General features: G+C 39.8%; 1 protein-coding gene across 2 annotated transcripts; it reads right to left on the bottom strand.

Moving 5' to 3' along the window:
- Window positions 1-543: 543 nt before the first annotated feature.
- atp6v0a2a (ATPase H+ transporting V0 subunit a2a) lies at window positions 544-15,538 on the bottom strand. Of its 2 annotated transcripts, none has more exons than XM_022203875.2 (20): window positions 14,878-15,538; window positions 14,475-14,553; window positions 14,204-14,301; window positions 10,108-10,245; window positions 9,635-9,732; window positions 9,398-9,524; window positions 8,613-8,695; window positions 8,430-8,523; window positions 8,136-8,348; window positions 6,086-6,236; window positions 5,839-5,978; window positions 5,593-5,750; window positions 5,389-5,479; window positions 5,181-5,299; window positions 4,484-4,694; window positions 4,277-4,396; window positions 4,077-4,193; window positions 2,924-3,041; window positions 2,640-2,811; window positions 544-1,577 (listed from the first exon to the last, which is right to left on the bottom strand). In XM_022203875.2, the coding sequence occupies exons 1-20, from the start codon at window positions 14,986-14,988 to the stop codon at window positions 1,475-1,477; spliced, it is 2,541 nt and encodes an 846-aa protein (XP_022059567.1). In that variant the 5' UTR covers window positions 14,989-15,538; the 3' UTR covers window positions 544-1,474. The 2 variants fall into 2 exon arrangements, with proteins under 2 accessions (XP_022059567.1, XP_022059568.1); XM_022203876.2 differs by having other exon boundaries at window positions 9,635-9,711.
- Window positions 15,539-15,775: the final 237 nt, after the last annotated feature.

Raw genomic sequence — 15,775 nt, 5'->3', positions numbered from 1 at the left:
ATTTCCTTTTTGCCAGTATATCAAATTTTAGATAGAAAATAACAAATTGTATCCATGTCCCAGAAATCATTTTTAATTAAGTTCCCCATTACAAAAACACCTCTCAAAGAAGTGCGTTAATTCCAGATCACATGACCTGCTCCACATGATGTCATTTCCTCCTGAAGAAAAGATTGGCAAGACTCCAAGGCTTTCTGAGTTATTTAATATAAAGTAGTGTGTGAGTCAAGTGTGGATTTATGACATAACAGGTTTACTACAATATCTTTATAAATAACTTTAAATTTCACTCAGTTGTATATATAATATTTAGAATAATCTTTCTGTAAAAATATCATGTAGTGTTTGGTTATAGGCGGCCATGTTGGTTTTAGGCCTGAAAACAGCAAAAATGTCAGCTATGATACCTGTAAACTATGTTACAAGAAGTCCCACAATTATATATTGATCCAATTTGTTACAGAGTAAAATAAAGTGAACTGGGTTTAATGTGTTGGCTTGTCAGAATGGACAGAGTTCACCAAAACTGATTTATGGAGTTAATAAAATCACAAAAGTTGCTTTATTTGCTTGCATTTCTCGAAACCTTTATTTAACACATCAAAATGGTAAAATATTCGACTCTTGTACAGACAGTAATAATTTAAATAAATACCGTGATTAATTATCATCAACAAACGCAATAAGCAGTATCATCAAAGGAATACCTAAAGGCTTCTTGACTTTTTCTGGCGTATTTGTTGTTTTTCTAGCGATTACAGGGGAGGTTAAATAAATGCATTAATAAGTAAATATGCAAACAGCAAACAGTTGATTATTTTCATTTGGCATCATCACAGTCATTAGTGAAAACTTTTAAATTGTACAATCATTTCTGCAAAGTGCTTTGTGACAATATGCCTCACAAAAAAAGGGTTGTAACGTTTTAATCTGTCTTTAGATGTCGATGCCTGCAGCTTTTTCTTTCATCACACGGAGGAGCAGTTTTAATAAAAACCCCAAGGCATCCCCATATCATCCTCATCAGAAATAAATCTCTATGGCACTACAATAGGATGCGTGATATGGTTTTGAAATATATTGTTTTCAAACTTTACATTGCACTGTATAACTGTTCAAATACCATATTGTAAATAATACAAAAAACAGTTTACACAGCACAATGCAAATAAAGAATCTGAATTCACCCAACTGGTGTGACAAGTAGTGCTGAGCAGTATCGCACCTACAAAACCAAACAACCAACAGAATTTTGAACCTCCGTATATCCGGTGGTTTGCTGGGTACAGTAGTAAGGCAGTCAGCACAGCCGAGGACATTTAAAAACCGTGGTGAAAAACGTTGCTACAAGAATGAGTTTCAAATTCATTGTCTCGAAGGTTTGTTGACGTTAATCACAGTGTGAATTGTTCCACCTTTCAGCGTCCTTCCCAATTTGTAAAGTCTGCTTTCGGGCCCTTCGGGGGTTTTTTTTTTAAAGCAAACCGTCCTGCTCGAAAACGGAGGGCAGAAGAGAGAAGTCAAAGGGCACAAACTTGACACCCGTTCCATGGTAGAATTTGTTCTGAAACTCCACCCTGAGATGAGATGGGACAAAAATTAAACATCGCTTCAAACTTAATCGTGGAAATATTACATGAACAAATCACTGGTGCTTTAAAGCAGCAATTAAAATTCATGTGCGATATGTTTTTCTCTAATTGAAATGTTTAATTGCATATGGCACAAATTCATGGACAAATTGGGCTCATAAAAACCCCTGTTCAATAAAAGGGTCCATGTTAGTGAAAGTTGCTCTACATTAGTCAAAGTTGCTCTATATTACCAAAGTTGATATTATTAGTTAAAGTTGCTCTATTTTAAAGTTACTCTACATTATTTAAAGTTGCTCTATATCAGTTAAAGTTGCTCTATATTTGATAAAATTCCTCTAAAGGAGTTAAAATTGCTCTAAAATGAGTTAAAGTTGCTCCATATTAGTTAAAGTTGCTCTACATTAGTTAAAGTTGCTCTATATTAGCTAAAGTTGCACTAAGGGAGTTAAAGTTGCTCCATATTAGTCAAAGTTGCTCTACATTAGTTAAAGTTGCTCTACATTAGTCAAAGTGGCTCTATATTAGTTAAAGTTGCTCTATATTAGTCAAAGTTGCTCTACATTAGTCAAAGTTGCTCTACATTAGTTAAAGTTGCTCTACATTAGCTAAAGTTGCTCTATATTAGTCAAAGTTGCTCTACATTAGCTAAAGTTGCTCTATATTAGTCAAAGTTGCTCTACATTAGCTAAAGTTGCTCTATATTAGTCAAAGTTGCTCTACATTAGTTAAAGTTGTTCTACATTAGTCAAAGTTGCTCCATATTGGATAAACTTGCTCCATATCAGAATTTGGCAATCTGAAGTAGCAGCTATGTCTATGTTTGGTTTATTTTTATTTTTCTACTGATATTTCTTTAATGTTTGCACTATACACTTTGCTGTTGCAACAATGCAGATTTCCCCACTGTGGGATTATTAAAATCTTATCTTATGTAAGCTTTATGTTGCCTTACATAGTAGAAGGTTTAGCTTTATAGCATTACGTAGTGTCATATCACAGTATTTCTGATAATGAATGACTAAACCAGTTGGAGCAATGACCCACCAGTGAAGTCGGAGAGCGTGCAGGAATGCTGATAAACCTTCCATGACCAGCAGAATGGAAACGGTGAGAGTAGCAAAGAGGCCAAACACGGGGACCAAAAACACGACTCCGACTTTGGTGGTGATCCTGAGACCCAGGCGCATCACCATGGCCCACAGCACCTCTGAGAGCTCTGAAACCCAACACAGAAACTAAAGTGTGTCAAATGTAAAGTGGTGCAAAGTCAGTGGGGACAGAGAGGTGCAGGCAGCTCAGGGTGAACTGATTATTTGTACTGAACTTACGGGCGTGAGCCAAGCTGAGCGCCCAGAGACGCAGGTAGGACGCAGTGTTGGAAATGCAGCCCAGGCAGTACTCTATGGTGTGAATAGACTGGTGCAGGAGCACATCGGCAAAGTCAAACTGCAAAAAGTACAAAAAAATACATCACACTTAATTCATACTGCTGAAAATGAAATTAGGAAAATCTGGCTCATCTGTTTTAATAAAGCCATGCAGTGTCTCTGTAATCACCAGGCTCATATGACACTGATTTAGCTCCACAGTCGACTCTTTTCTGCTGCCCTACTTTCTATTTTCTAAAACAGAACATCACATGTCGCACACACTTCAGAATGTCACAAATACAATTTAGACCCATCAAGACATGCACACACGGCATCACGGACAGACTTACAGTGGGTCAGTATATGATTGCAGGTCTTTTTGTATCATAGTTGACATTTTTCAGGCCTAAAATCAACATGGCCGCCTATAACCAAACACCACATGACATTTTTACACAAAGATTCTACTAAATATTATATATACAATTGAGTAAAATTTAAAGTTATTTATAAAGATATTGTAGTAAGCCTGCTGACATGCCATAAATCCACTCTTGACTCACACACTACTTTATATTAAATAACTCAGAAAGCCTTAGAGTCTTCCAGTCTTTTCTTCAGGAGGAAATGACATCATGTGGAGCAGGTCATGTGATCTGGAATTAACACACTTCCTTGAGAGGTGTTTTAGTAATGGATAACTTAGTGGGAAATGATTTCTGGGACGCTGATACAATTTGTTATTTTCCATATAAAATTTGATATATTGGCAAAAAGGAAATATGTGTCATGATTTTCTTTTTAATAAAAAGAACACAATCAAAACTATTTTTGAATAAGCTAATTTTATTATTTTTTAGCTAATTAGAAGGAGGTTGTTATTAAATTGGGATGGTTATTTAGTTGACATTTTAGTGATATCCAAACATTTTTTAAGAATAAGTGATTGCTTTCATAATAAATAATTATGGAATTTGTAAAGACATGATCATAATATACATAAAAAATATTCTTTTTTTATTTAATAAAAATGCATGCAAGATATATGCCATGGACTTCAAAGGTCCCTCAGTTATACTTTGACTCCAGTAAGAGGTCACTGTTCTCTCACCTCTTTAGGAAGAGCTTCTCTGTTGGTCCCTTCGTCAACTCCTTCCTCTTCATCGTCTTCGTAGGACGGTGCTGTGGAATTGTCATCCTCACTGACACGTCTCACCCTCTCATAACCCTGAGGTGAGGCAACAAAATGATTTTGAAGTCCTGACAAAACGAAGCAGAATGAGACACAGCAGAAGGTTGGGTTTGACTTACTCTGCGTCTGCGCAGGCCTTTTCCTCCACGGTAGAGCCAGTACAAGTACAGTGGTTTTCCTAACAGCAGAACGGGAACCGACAGCATCGCGATGATGACGAGGAAAATCTGCAGCCCCATCTGTGGAATTAAGACAACACGACTAAATCCATATGTGGATCCAAATACACCTGATTAACAGATGTGAATCCAGCCGTCAGCTCGTACCTGTCCCGGGTAGAGAGGAGTGATGTCCTTGCCCTGCATGACAAACATGTTGATGAAGTGGATGAGGATGCTGGGAGCCTGGCTGGAGTCCCGTGCACCGAACGCCAACCACTTGTAGAGAATCATGAAGACCAGGTAGCCAAAGAGACAAAGCAAGAAGAGCAGCTCAGGAAGAAACAGCAGATAGACGTTAAATTTCTGTCGGAAGTGCCTGAAGAGAGAAAAAACAGAAAAGAAGAATGTAAGAAGGCAAATATATAATGACTGGATCCTTAAGTGCTCATAAAGACAAAGGGTAGATTAAGTTTTTGAGCGATAAAACATGGACAAAAATCATTCATTGCTGGTTTTGGTATTTTCATTTGATTTACCAGTCATATCCTTTGTATCCTTTGGAGCTATTATACCATTATACCATCAGCTGCATGCATTTCCTTTTACACCAGCTCAAAGCCAAAACATTCCACAAAGTCATTAGAGTTTATTTTCATTCATTAGAGCCATTAATGGTGGTTGGTGAATGCAGCCTACTGGGCAGTTAAAAGGCATAAAATCCAATCACAACACACAGTAATAATATATCTATCTATGCATCCATCTCCAATTCCCTTTTATCAAGTGCACATGTCGGTTGTTGCTTCTAACGGATGCTCATGCTGTCGATAAATGAGGAAAACTGATGCCTGAAGTCGCTTACAAGTGGTTGAAGACGCTCAGCACCACTCCGAAGCTCATGTGAACGACTCCAATGATGACTGACATCTTCATCTTGTAAGAGTTGAGGAAGGAGAGCCGGTTCACTGCCATGTTCCATATCTGACGGATTATTGAAAACATCTCGGTGAAAATGGCACAAGAATGAGCCGGCTGAAGCTGGACTGTAATGTCTGAGTGCATTTACTCACAGGATCAATGCCGAATGGGTACGGTCCACTGAAAACGCCGCTGACGTTTGGGTCTAATGTGAGCAAAGCGTTTGTTTGGAGTGTTTTGTTTCTGCCATGTGGGAAAGAAGTAATGAATCAGATGAGCATTAAAACACCACACGCAGCGACAAAGCAATAAACAAAAAATTATATTTGCATGTTGTGTTTGCACTGATAACTCACGTCCACTGCTGATTTGTGAACATCGCCTTGACGCTCCAGCCAGAGCCGAATATATTGAGAGATTTGGAGAAGCAGTCATTGTAAATGAGTCCGGTGTAGACAGAAAAGAGCCCCATCATCAGGATGATGTAGCGTCCGTTGAAAAATGTCGTCCATATCTGAGAGCAGCAGAGAAGACTGTCAGCCAAAACTCATTTGCGATAATCCACCTCTGCATTAGGGGTGACAGTAACAACTCATTCCCACCTCATTACTGGAACGTTTCTTGTTCTGCTTTTTCTCCGTCAGCACCATCCACAAGGCGAACAGACTCATTACCATCCCATGGCCGAGGTCACCGAACATCACAGCAAACAGAAAGGGGAATGTGATGATGGTGTAGGGAGCTGCCGTTAGGGAAATAAAAAGAGGAGCGTGTTTGTTCTGAACTTCTCCAAAGCAACCAAAGACTGGACTTCCCTGGAGTTTGCAAAAGCACAGTTTGAGCTCTTACCTGGGCTTACCTCGCGATAATCCCCCACCCCGTAAGCCTCCACAATGCTCTGAAAACCAGATGTGAACTTGTTGGTTCTTAACAGCGTAGGCGGAGTATCGGTGCTCGGGATGCGGTTCACAAAGGAGGGCACGGTGGCGTCACCTTTTCTCTGATGATAGACGATGTATATGTAAGAAAGTGAAGGGTTGTTTCAAAATTGGCCTGGCAGAGAACTCTAAGGCACTCTAAGGGACCATTTCAAAGTTTCAAAGTTCATGTCAAATATTGATGGTCTAGTGAATTGTAGGTGAAAATATTATCTGAAAACAACCAGTTATACAGCACTGATTCAGGAGGACTTGCTGGCGCATACTGTACAGCGAAGGAAGAAAATGCCCACTGATGCTCACTGCAGCTAATAATGCCAAAAAATACAACATGAACAAGTGGCGAAGGACCGGGAGTCATCCAAAAAGGCCCGCTGCCAGTGCGGAGACAATGGGAAGAATTAAAAACACGTCTTTTCAGCGCTCAACAGCCAATAAGTTATTTAAATTCAATTCAGAGGCCAACAATGAACCATCTGAGAGCAGTAAAACACTCTGAACTAACAGTGTTTACCCTTAGATCTAATTAGCTATTGAAGCCATGTAATTAATCTCTAACAAGATTTTGCTTTCCAAAATAATCAAACTAGAACTGAGCCTGCTTTGCGTTCATGACTGAGAAACCAAGCAGACTATCTTTACTGTTTAATTATTTCTTTCTACACCAGAGCTGCAAGGCACTTCATGATTGCACAGAAAATACAGCACCATAAAATGATCATTTAGGCTAAATTAAGACGTTATAAAGATGCATATATATTCATGTGGAGTTAGAACAGTTTTTCCAGATTCGTGGGGTCTCATTGCAGAATTAGCAGGTTGTAGATCTGAAAGGTTAAGCAGACTACGTACGGATTTTTAGGATTTTGTGTTTTATTCACAGATAAACTGAACAGTCCCGGGTAGTCAGGTGTTAACTATTTGTTCCCCAAACATTTTCACAAAACAGAGCATATTCAAGTGTAATATAACTGCCTTTATCATTATTATAAAGGCCTTTACATTGCCATAGTTACAGATTTCCATAATCTGATGGTAGAATGAAGTCAGGGAGGCTGTTTCTAGTGATTCCACTGTAATCAAATAATCAAGTTAGACTTTTGCTTTGACTACAAGAGGACACAAACCAACAGAGGACAAATTCAAAGAAAAACCGACATGAATTGTCTTAGTTAAATGTTGGGCCAACAAGAGCTATCACAACAGGTTTCGTGCACCTCAACACTGATTCTCAACACCAATGTTCCAAAAGATGTTTCCTCCTAGTGCTGTCTAACACATCAGCCCAAAATCTCACATAAGTGTTCAACTGGGTGGAGCTCTGATGACTGTGAAAGCCATTGCATATCATTTCACATCGTTTTCATCCTCATCAAACCAGTCAGTTACCTTTGTGTCCTGTAAATGAGGTTATTTTCATTGTCAAAGTCACCACTTCCATTAGAACAGAGGATACAAGTGATCACTCAGAACAACTTTTTATTCATTTGCGGTGATCCTTCCCTCCACGAGGACAACTGGATCCAAACTATGCCAGCAAATGCCCTTCACAGAGGCACCAGATCCCCTCACTGTAGTGCAGTCTAATGACTTCCTGTATCTCAAACATCTTATGGAGAGTTGCTCCTGTTTTTCCTCAAATATCACACTAGTAGACAAACATCACCATATTCAATAGTCACGAATTCCTCTGATTAAAATGCAACCATCAGAACAGACTTTGTCACTGAAGCTCCTGCCATCTGTGCCTCAACAATGAACCAACTTTAAACTCACGTAAATCATTTCCCTTTTGCCAGCTTTAACACAAAATCAGAATCAGCTGAGCCTGTGTAGCATTACTGGATGCTAACTGCTTAACTTGTGTCTCGTCTGTATGTCCCACTATGACTCAAGCTTTACTTAAATTTTAAACAAGTATTGATGAACAATAAACTCAGTACAGCTTCCTTAGTACTCACTGAGCCTTCCTCCAGCGCCCCCCTCAGGTTTGCCAGGTCGCTCACTGGACACCACACCTCAGCAATCAGACACTTGTTGGTGACATCGAAGCTGCAGAGGTTGAGGATGTGATAGATGGCCTTCATCTTCTTCACCTGCACCACCCAGGTGTAGGCTGACTCCGAGGCCTTCTGCAGAACCTGCCTCAGGTACTCCTCAGTGCGATGAAGCACCTGCAGGAAACAGCATTTACTATAAAGTCACTACAAATGTGTTTGCACATCACATCGAATCAAAAAGGCCTTCAGGGTTACATTGTTAAGGTCCTGGATTCGTGTCCTTAAGCTGTCCAACACATCTGCTCGCTCCTCATCGTTCTCAGGGTGCGGATAAAGATGGCAGTGGTAACTAGGGGCAACAAATACAGATGTATAAGCTGATAAAGGAAAAGGCATCAGGTACTGAAAGCTAAAGTTGTGCACTGAAGGATTTCTTACCAATCGCAGATCTTTTGAACTTTCTGTCCAATCTGGTCTCCCCAGAAAGAGATGAGAAACACAACACTTTTGCTTATCTCGCCCTGAAACAACACAGATCAGACAAGTTATCACTACAGTAGGCAAGAAAATGACTTTCACGTGTGTCCCTGTTAAAATAAATGATACATATTACTGATATGTCAAATTTCCTCATAACATTAACCCTCCTGCCGTCCTGCAGGTCAGAGTTGACCTGCTTTAAAGTTTGAAAACGTGGAAAAATATATATATTTTCACAGTGAATCTTCTCATGTAGACATTTTCAACATTTTTGGGAAATCTTTGAAGATTTTTTGGTGGAAAAAAGAAATGTTAAAAATGTTTCTTAAGAACATTCACAAAAAAATCAGCCAAAATCCAGCGAAATTCGCTGGATTTTGGCTAATTTTTTTGTGAATGTTCTTAGAGAAGATATTGGAAGTTTTACTGATATATATGTAATCACTTCAGATATTTTTAGGATTTTTTGGAAGATTTTTACTCATTTTTTAAAAAATATTTACAAGAATTTTCTTCCCAAATGTGTTTTTTTTTTTAAATAAAACTTTTAAGGGAAACTTTTAAGGAATTATTGGAATTTTCTTCCTGAAGGTTTTGCAAATATTCAGAAATGTGGGGAATTTTGTTGCTGATTTTTTGGATTTTTTTTTCAGACGTGGAAACACTATTTCTGATGCCTGTACATGAAGACAACAGGAGGATTAAATGCTTTTTAATAAGCAGCAGTGTCCAATTCAGCTCACAGTGTCCAGATCAGCGAGGTTCTCGTCCACTTCTGCGTAGCTGAGGATGGTGTAGCCTTTGCACACTCTCCACAACATGCGCTCGAAGGCCTCCACTTTCACCCGCTGGATGAGGCCTGAAACAAATCTACACCCAGAAGAGATCAGATTAGCAGGAGGATTTGCTTTTTTAATGGCAGTGGAATCATAATATGGCATCCCGTTATGCAGCTGTAAAGGAAACATGCTGCAGCTCACCCCAGCTTGGCTCCGAGTCTTTGCATACCAGTGCATCCTGTAACCGAGTCCGTCTCCATGGTGGGGAATTCTTCATACTGGGGACCAAGAGCCTCATGCTAATTATAAAGAGGGACACGTTTCATTTATAACAGCTTACATTTAACTGCACCCTGCATGGTTCCAGTACACAAAGCCATGTTCACACATTGGACCGTGATGTTCACTCCGCCTCACATAGGCGTCGTTTGTTGCAGCCTGGATGAGTCAGGTGCTGCTCGTAACGGCTGCATTGTGACCGTGTCATTAATTAAAGTCGGCGCTGGCTCCAGCTCCGTCATCAGGGGAAATAAAACACGTCAGCGACAAGAAAACAAGACGCTGCTGGCGAGGTGAGGGGAGGCATCTTGACGGCGATGCAAACAGAGCAGAGAGTGGAAATAACGCGACGGCTGATGTGAAAAACCTGAGCAGGTAAACGGAAAAACACTCACCCTGGAGCGGCTGTGGATGAAGGTCCGTGTGATCTTCAGCATGTGGGTGTATTCGGTGAGCTCCAGGAGGTTCCTCCGGAGCTTCTCTTTGTTCTTCGCCACCTCGCTGAGCTCCATCTCCAGCCTCTGGAGCTGCTCCTGAACAGTGGACGCATTGAACACTGGTTAAAGTCTGAATTAAGCAGCAGAATCACCTGTTCAAGTAACTTATGGAGCCAAGAATCAACACAGAATGCAGCTGATGCCAGAATATGGTTCTAGTTCCTCATCTTTAAACCTTGAAGTGAATCTGTGTAATTTTTTCTGAGCAGCAACACAATTCAAGAACCCCTTTTTACAATTAAGCAAAAGTGTTAAAGAGGCATTGCTTAAGATTTTGACAAACCCGAATTAAATGGAGCACTGAAGCCAGAATGTTGTGATGGCATGATTCTAACGGGGATTGACTGATGTTTTGGGTTTTTTTGTTTGGTTTTTTGGGCTGATACAGATGGCGTTAATATGGCAATAATTAAAGACCAATATCCGATATTTCTGACCCGATGTAAAGTTTTAACAACATGTAATAGCAGAGAACCTGTCATTCATAACCAAGCTTCTTCATTAATAAGAGTGACTTTAACTGATTACTAAAATAGAAACAGGACTGATGAAATTATTCCGCTCTCCTCTGTTTATGTGGGATTGATCAGTTTGTCTCTTGCGGTTACTTCTGCTCTTGTTCTCTATTTTCTTCATCTTTAGCTGTTCTATCACTTTCATTACTCACTAATGTCCAGATCTCAAAGCATTATTAGTTACTGTTTGACAAAGTCTGTTTCTGTGTCTGCCTACTAACTTAGCTGCTAGCCGTTAGCTTAGCTTTAGCCACTGGATGAGAAGCTAATTTCCTGGTTTGTGGCAGCAGCTTCAGTCTCTTGTTCAGATAGTGACAAGAAGCTGCATGAGACCTGAAATAGCACATTTAATTTATCCATAATCGCCAACAAAAATACAGATACCGATAATCTGAAAAATGCTAAATATCAGCTACGATCATTGGTCTATCTTTAGTTTCTAGTATTCTCCAGCCTCAGCTTCAGGTATGTAGTAGTTGATCCAAACACAAAAATGATAACACTGAACTGATGGGCTAAATGCTAAAAATTAAGTGAAAGTCTGTGACAATCCAAAGAGCCTTAGTAGGAAGTAATTACACTTCTTCTTGGGTTCTTGAAGAGATACAATATACTCCTTAGAAGACAGCAATGCTCGCTTTCTGGACAGAGAAGACAGATGATTTAAAAGAGGACAGAAGGAATGCTAAACTGGAGCATTCACCTCTAAACAAAGGACGGGGTTTTCGACTCCACTTATCAGGTACGTATAATGCAGTCTTGAAATCCCTCCAGCTGCAGTTTCACAACCATTCACACCTCCATACCGATGAGTGTTGTGCCATTAATAAGCCATTAATGTGAGCTAGGTGTGAGAACATACATGTGGGTCTCCCCCTCAGTCAATTAGAACTGAAGAAGCCTCTGGGATAAGAGGTGAAATGCCTTTAAATACCGAAAAGAGACGTGCAGTTTCCTTCTACTGAAGCTCTCAGACAGGAAAAGTCAGTGATTCAGAGGGTAATTTGTATTGTTCCCTTCTTCTTCTATTACTCATAATTGCATTAAGAAGCTAAATCTAGAAACAGTGGGCTCATTCTCTGTTGCTAGAGGAAACTTTGTTCAATCCCACAGAACTTCAAATAAGTAAGTTAAAAACACGTTGCTTTCTCCTTTCTTGTTCCAGTGTTTGAACAGAATATGGGATCACAGGAGTGTCATAATAAAAGATAAATCTGTAAAAAAAAAAAAAAGGAAATACATGTGTAAATATATAAAGAGGAATAAAAAATAAATCTGCTAAAAAAAATAAGGATATAAATGTGTAAATATAAAGAGTAATAATAACATAACTGAATGTTAGATAGACAGTAATAACAGAATGACAAAGGGAAAAAACAAATGGAAAAGCAAAGGCAAAATTTACCTTTATATTTACACATTTTTTAAGTGTTCCTTGCAGTTTCTGAATATTCAAATGCAATGGTCTAACAATGTCTTTAGAGAACAATATCCTGTCTTTAAAGAGAACATTCTGGAATTTATTTTTGTTTTACTTGCCACTTCAGACATTAACAGAACTTTGCAGAGGTTTTTCAGATTACTTTCAGAACAAATAAATCTAGCTGGGTCCAGATACGATCAAAATGAATACAAGGGTCAATCAAAGCAATTTTTTGAATAATTTGACATTTCAGTGATCATCCATCCATCCATTCTCTATACACCGCTTTATCCTCACTAGGGTCGCGGGGGTGCTGGAGCCTATCTCAGCTGACTCGGGTGAAGGCAGGGGACACCCTGGACAGGTCGCCAGTCTGTGATAGGGCTACACTTAGAGACAAACAATCACACTCACATTCACACCTATGGCCAATTTAGAGTAACCAACTAACCTCAGCATATTTTTGGACTGTGGGAGGAAAAAAACAGAGAAAACCCACGCATGCACAGGGAGAACATGCAAACTCCATGCAGAAAGATCCCAGGTCCAGGCTGGGATTTGTACCAGGGATGTTCTTGCTGCAAGGCAAAAGTGCTAACCACTACCCCACTGTACAGCCCCCATTTCAGTGATATCCAGTCATTTTTATTAATAAGTGATTGTTTCCACAACAAATATTTATGGAATTTGTAAAGACATGATCTTAATGAACAAAAAAAAAACTTTTTTTTTTTTACTTTAAAAAAATGTATGCAAGGCAAGGCAAGTTTATTTGCATAGCACCCTTCATGTCCAAGACAATTCAAAGTGCTTTACACAAATCATTAAGAGCATTGCAGTGAGGTGCAGGCAGTTAAACAGTATCGTGCAGATTTCATGCATAGGCACATGACAAAAGAAATGTTTTTAACCTGGACTTAAAAGTGTCTACATCTACATCTGGGGAAAGTTTAATCTCCTCTGGCACTTTGTTCCACTTGTTTGCAGCATAACAGCTAAATGCTGCTTCTCCATGTTTAGTCTGGACTCTGGACTAGCTGACCTGAGTCCTTGGATCTAAGAACCCTGCTAGGTTTGCATTCTCTGAACATATCACAGATGTATTCTGGGCCTAAACTGTTCTGAGATTTGTAAACAAAAATACATCCCATGGACTCCATAAGTCCCTCAATTATATATTGACCCACCCCTTAATATCAAAACAATAAAAAATATGAGGTACATGCAGAAAAAAAACAAGTTATGCATGAAAATTTACTTAAAAATGCAGGAAATGAAATGTCACAGTCAAACATTTCTGCAGAAAGACCCTCAGATTCCATTTTTAAAGCATCAAACATGCATCAGACTACATTAATGAACATTTATTTGAAGTTTATTCCTATTTATCTGTTAACCCTCCTGTTGTATTCATTCACAGGTACTAAAAAGTATTGTTTCCTTGTCTGAAAAAAATCCCATTAATTCCTTAAGTTTTTTTTTTTTTAAATCCACCAAATTTGACAAGAAAATTCTTGTAAATATTTTCAGAAATCAGAAATATCGAAAGTGATTACGTATACATCAGTAAAACTTTTCATATTTTCTTTAAGAACATTCACACAAAAATCTACCAAAATCCAGCGAAATTTGCTGGATTTTGGTTGATTTTTTTGTGAATGTTCTTAAAGAATTTTTTTTTTCCACCAGAAAAGGTTCAAAAATTTCCCTAAGATGTTGAAAATGTGGACATCAGAAGTTTCACTGTGAAAATATATTTTTTCCCCACATTTTCAAACTTTAAAACGGGTCAGTTTGACCCACAGGACGACAGGAGGGATAACTGCCACGTCACATCTCTATTAAACTACAGCGGGCTTAATAAAAATGGATGCAAGATAAATCCCATGGACTTCAGAAGTCCCTCAATTACATATTGACCCTTACATACTCAATTAAAAAGAATAAAAATGCAAAAACATGGCTCTTTTGGACACTCATCATGACCAAAATTCATATAAATATTCATCTAAACACTGTAAAAATGCACAAAAAAGGGGCACTGTTGCCCACTTACCATGATCTCAAGGACCTGTCTGGGTGGAGGAGCCAGAGGACTCTCATCCTCCTCCGGAACTGCTATATTAGCCTTCTGGATCTCCCTCAGCAGGTAGCCTGTCCACACAAAAAAACACTCATGATAATTACCACTGAAGAGTCAGAGCAAGCTGTGGGACCTAAACCTGTGAGGGAGCATTTTTCTACACAAACACAACAAACAGTCCAGGTGTGTGCATGAGGAGGGGCTACACCCACCACATGCATGCTCCCAGGTGCTGCTCTCTTACCCAGAATCCTCTCCATCTCCTCGCATCTCTTGATTTCGCTGACAAAGCGCCGCTGGAATGAGCTGACACTGGGGTTGAGCTGAAACCAGAGGAGCATCACAAGTCAGGTGGCTGTGGGTTGCTGCATCAGTCAGTGCAGGTGCACCGAGAAGGGTCAGGAAATAGACTCTAATGTAGGTCATAGCTGTTTTATTGTGATTTATAAATAGAAAATAAAGAAATGTGGTTGAAATGGTGCGTATTTTGAGCGTTACTATACATAGCTTCCCTGTCCATCCCCTCCCTAGCATGCAAAATCAGACAGAGGTGGTGCAGAATCAATGCATTCTGTCAAACAGTGCACACAATTCAACATAAACAGATAAATGTGTGCATCCTCATCATCATCGTCCTCTCTACTTACATCTCTGAACTCCACCAGCCCCAGCTCCCCCAGCTCACTGATGCAGTCATATTCAGAGCCGGACTGCAGGAACAATTGCGCCAAACACATCTCCTCGCTCCGAAACACCATCTTTAGAGGCAGACAGCCAGCCAGCCTCCCCTCCTCTCGGTGTGTCTGAAGCCGCTGAAGCTGCACGACGAGCCGCTCAGCACAAACCCGCAGAAGACATGACAAAACGCAACGAAATCCCCTCACCCTGAGCCAATTAACTCCCCCCCGAGGATTAATTATTGTCCATTAATAACGACGACGCTTTTCCTGGAGGGGGTTTATCCTCATCCTGGGGGTCTGCGCCGGTTCGATTCCCGTCAAAAGTCTTGTTTTAGGGAAGAAGCAAAACAAAGCGAGAAACCTCCCCGATGCACCTTCCAGACGGAGCGGAGAAAGGCGTCATCCTGTGGGGCTCTTTACCTTCAACACCTGTCAGGAAAAAAAATAACTAAAACAACCAAAAAAATAACAAGGCCGCGACGACGCGACACGGACAGAAATGAAGCACCGGAGCAAACCGACTGGATCAATGATCAACACTGACGGGGCTGAAGGCTCGTTAAAAATAAGCCCGAGTCAGAAATAGGCTACGGCCTTTATTCGCTCTACGTCGCCCGGCAATTGACACAGATTGCGTCTCCGGGTTGCCAGATAGCGCCGCGTCCGCTGAAATAATCCGGCTTTCCGGGTGCGTGTTTTTTTGAGGCGTTACATCAGCCCAGTGTGGTTAAATAGAGATGTGATGAGGCAGTTTACAGATAAATAGAAACAAATGACATATCAATGTGCATTAATGTAGTTTGACTCTTGTTTTGATGCATTATAAATGGAATTTGAGGTGTTTCTGCAGAAATGTTTGACTGTG

Source organism: Acanthochromis polyacanthus, chromosome 18, assembly GCF_021347895.1.
Source record: "Acanthochromis polyacanthus isolate Apoly-LR-REF ecotype Palm Island chromosome 18, KAUST_Apoly_ChrSc, whole genome shotgun sequence".
Taxonomy (NCBI): Eukaryota; Metazoa; Chordata; class Actinopteri; family Pomacentridae; genus Acanthochromis; species Acanthochromis polyacanthus.
Note: the sequence above shows the minus strand (reverse complement) of the source record. Positions and strands in the feature narration are given on the sequence as shown.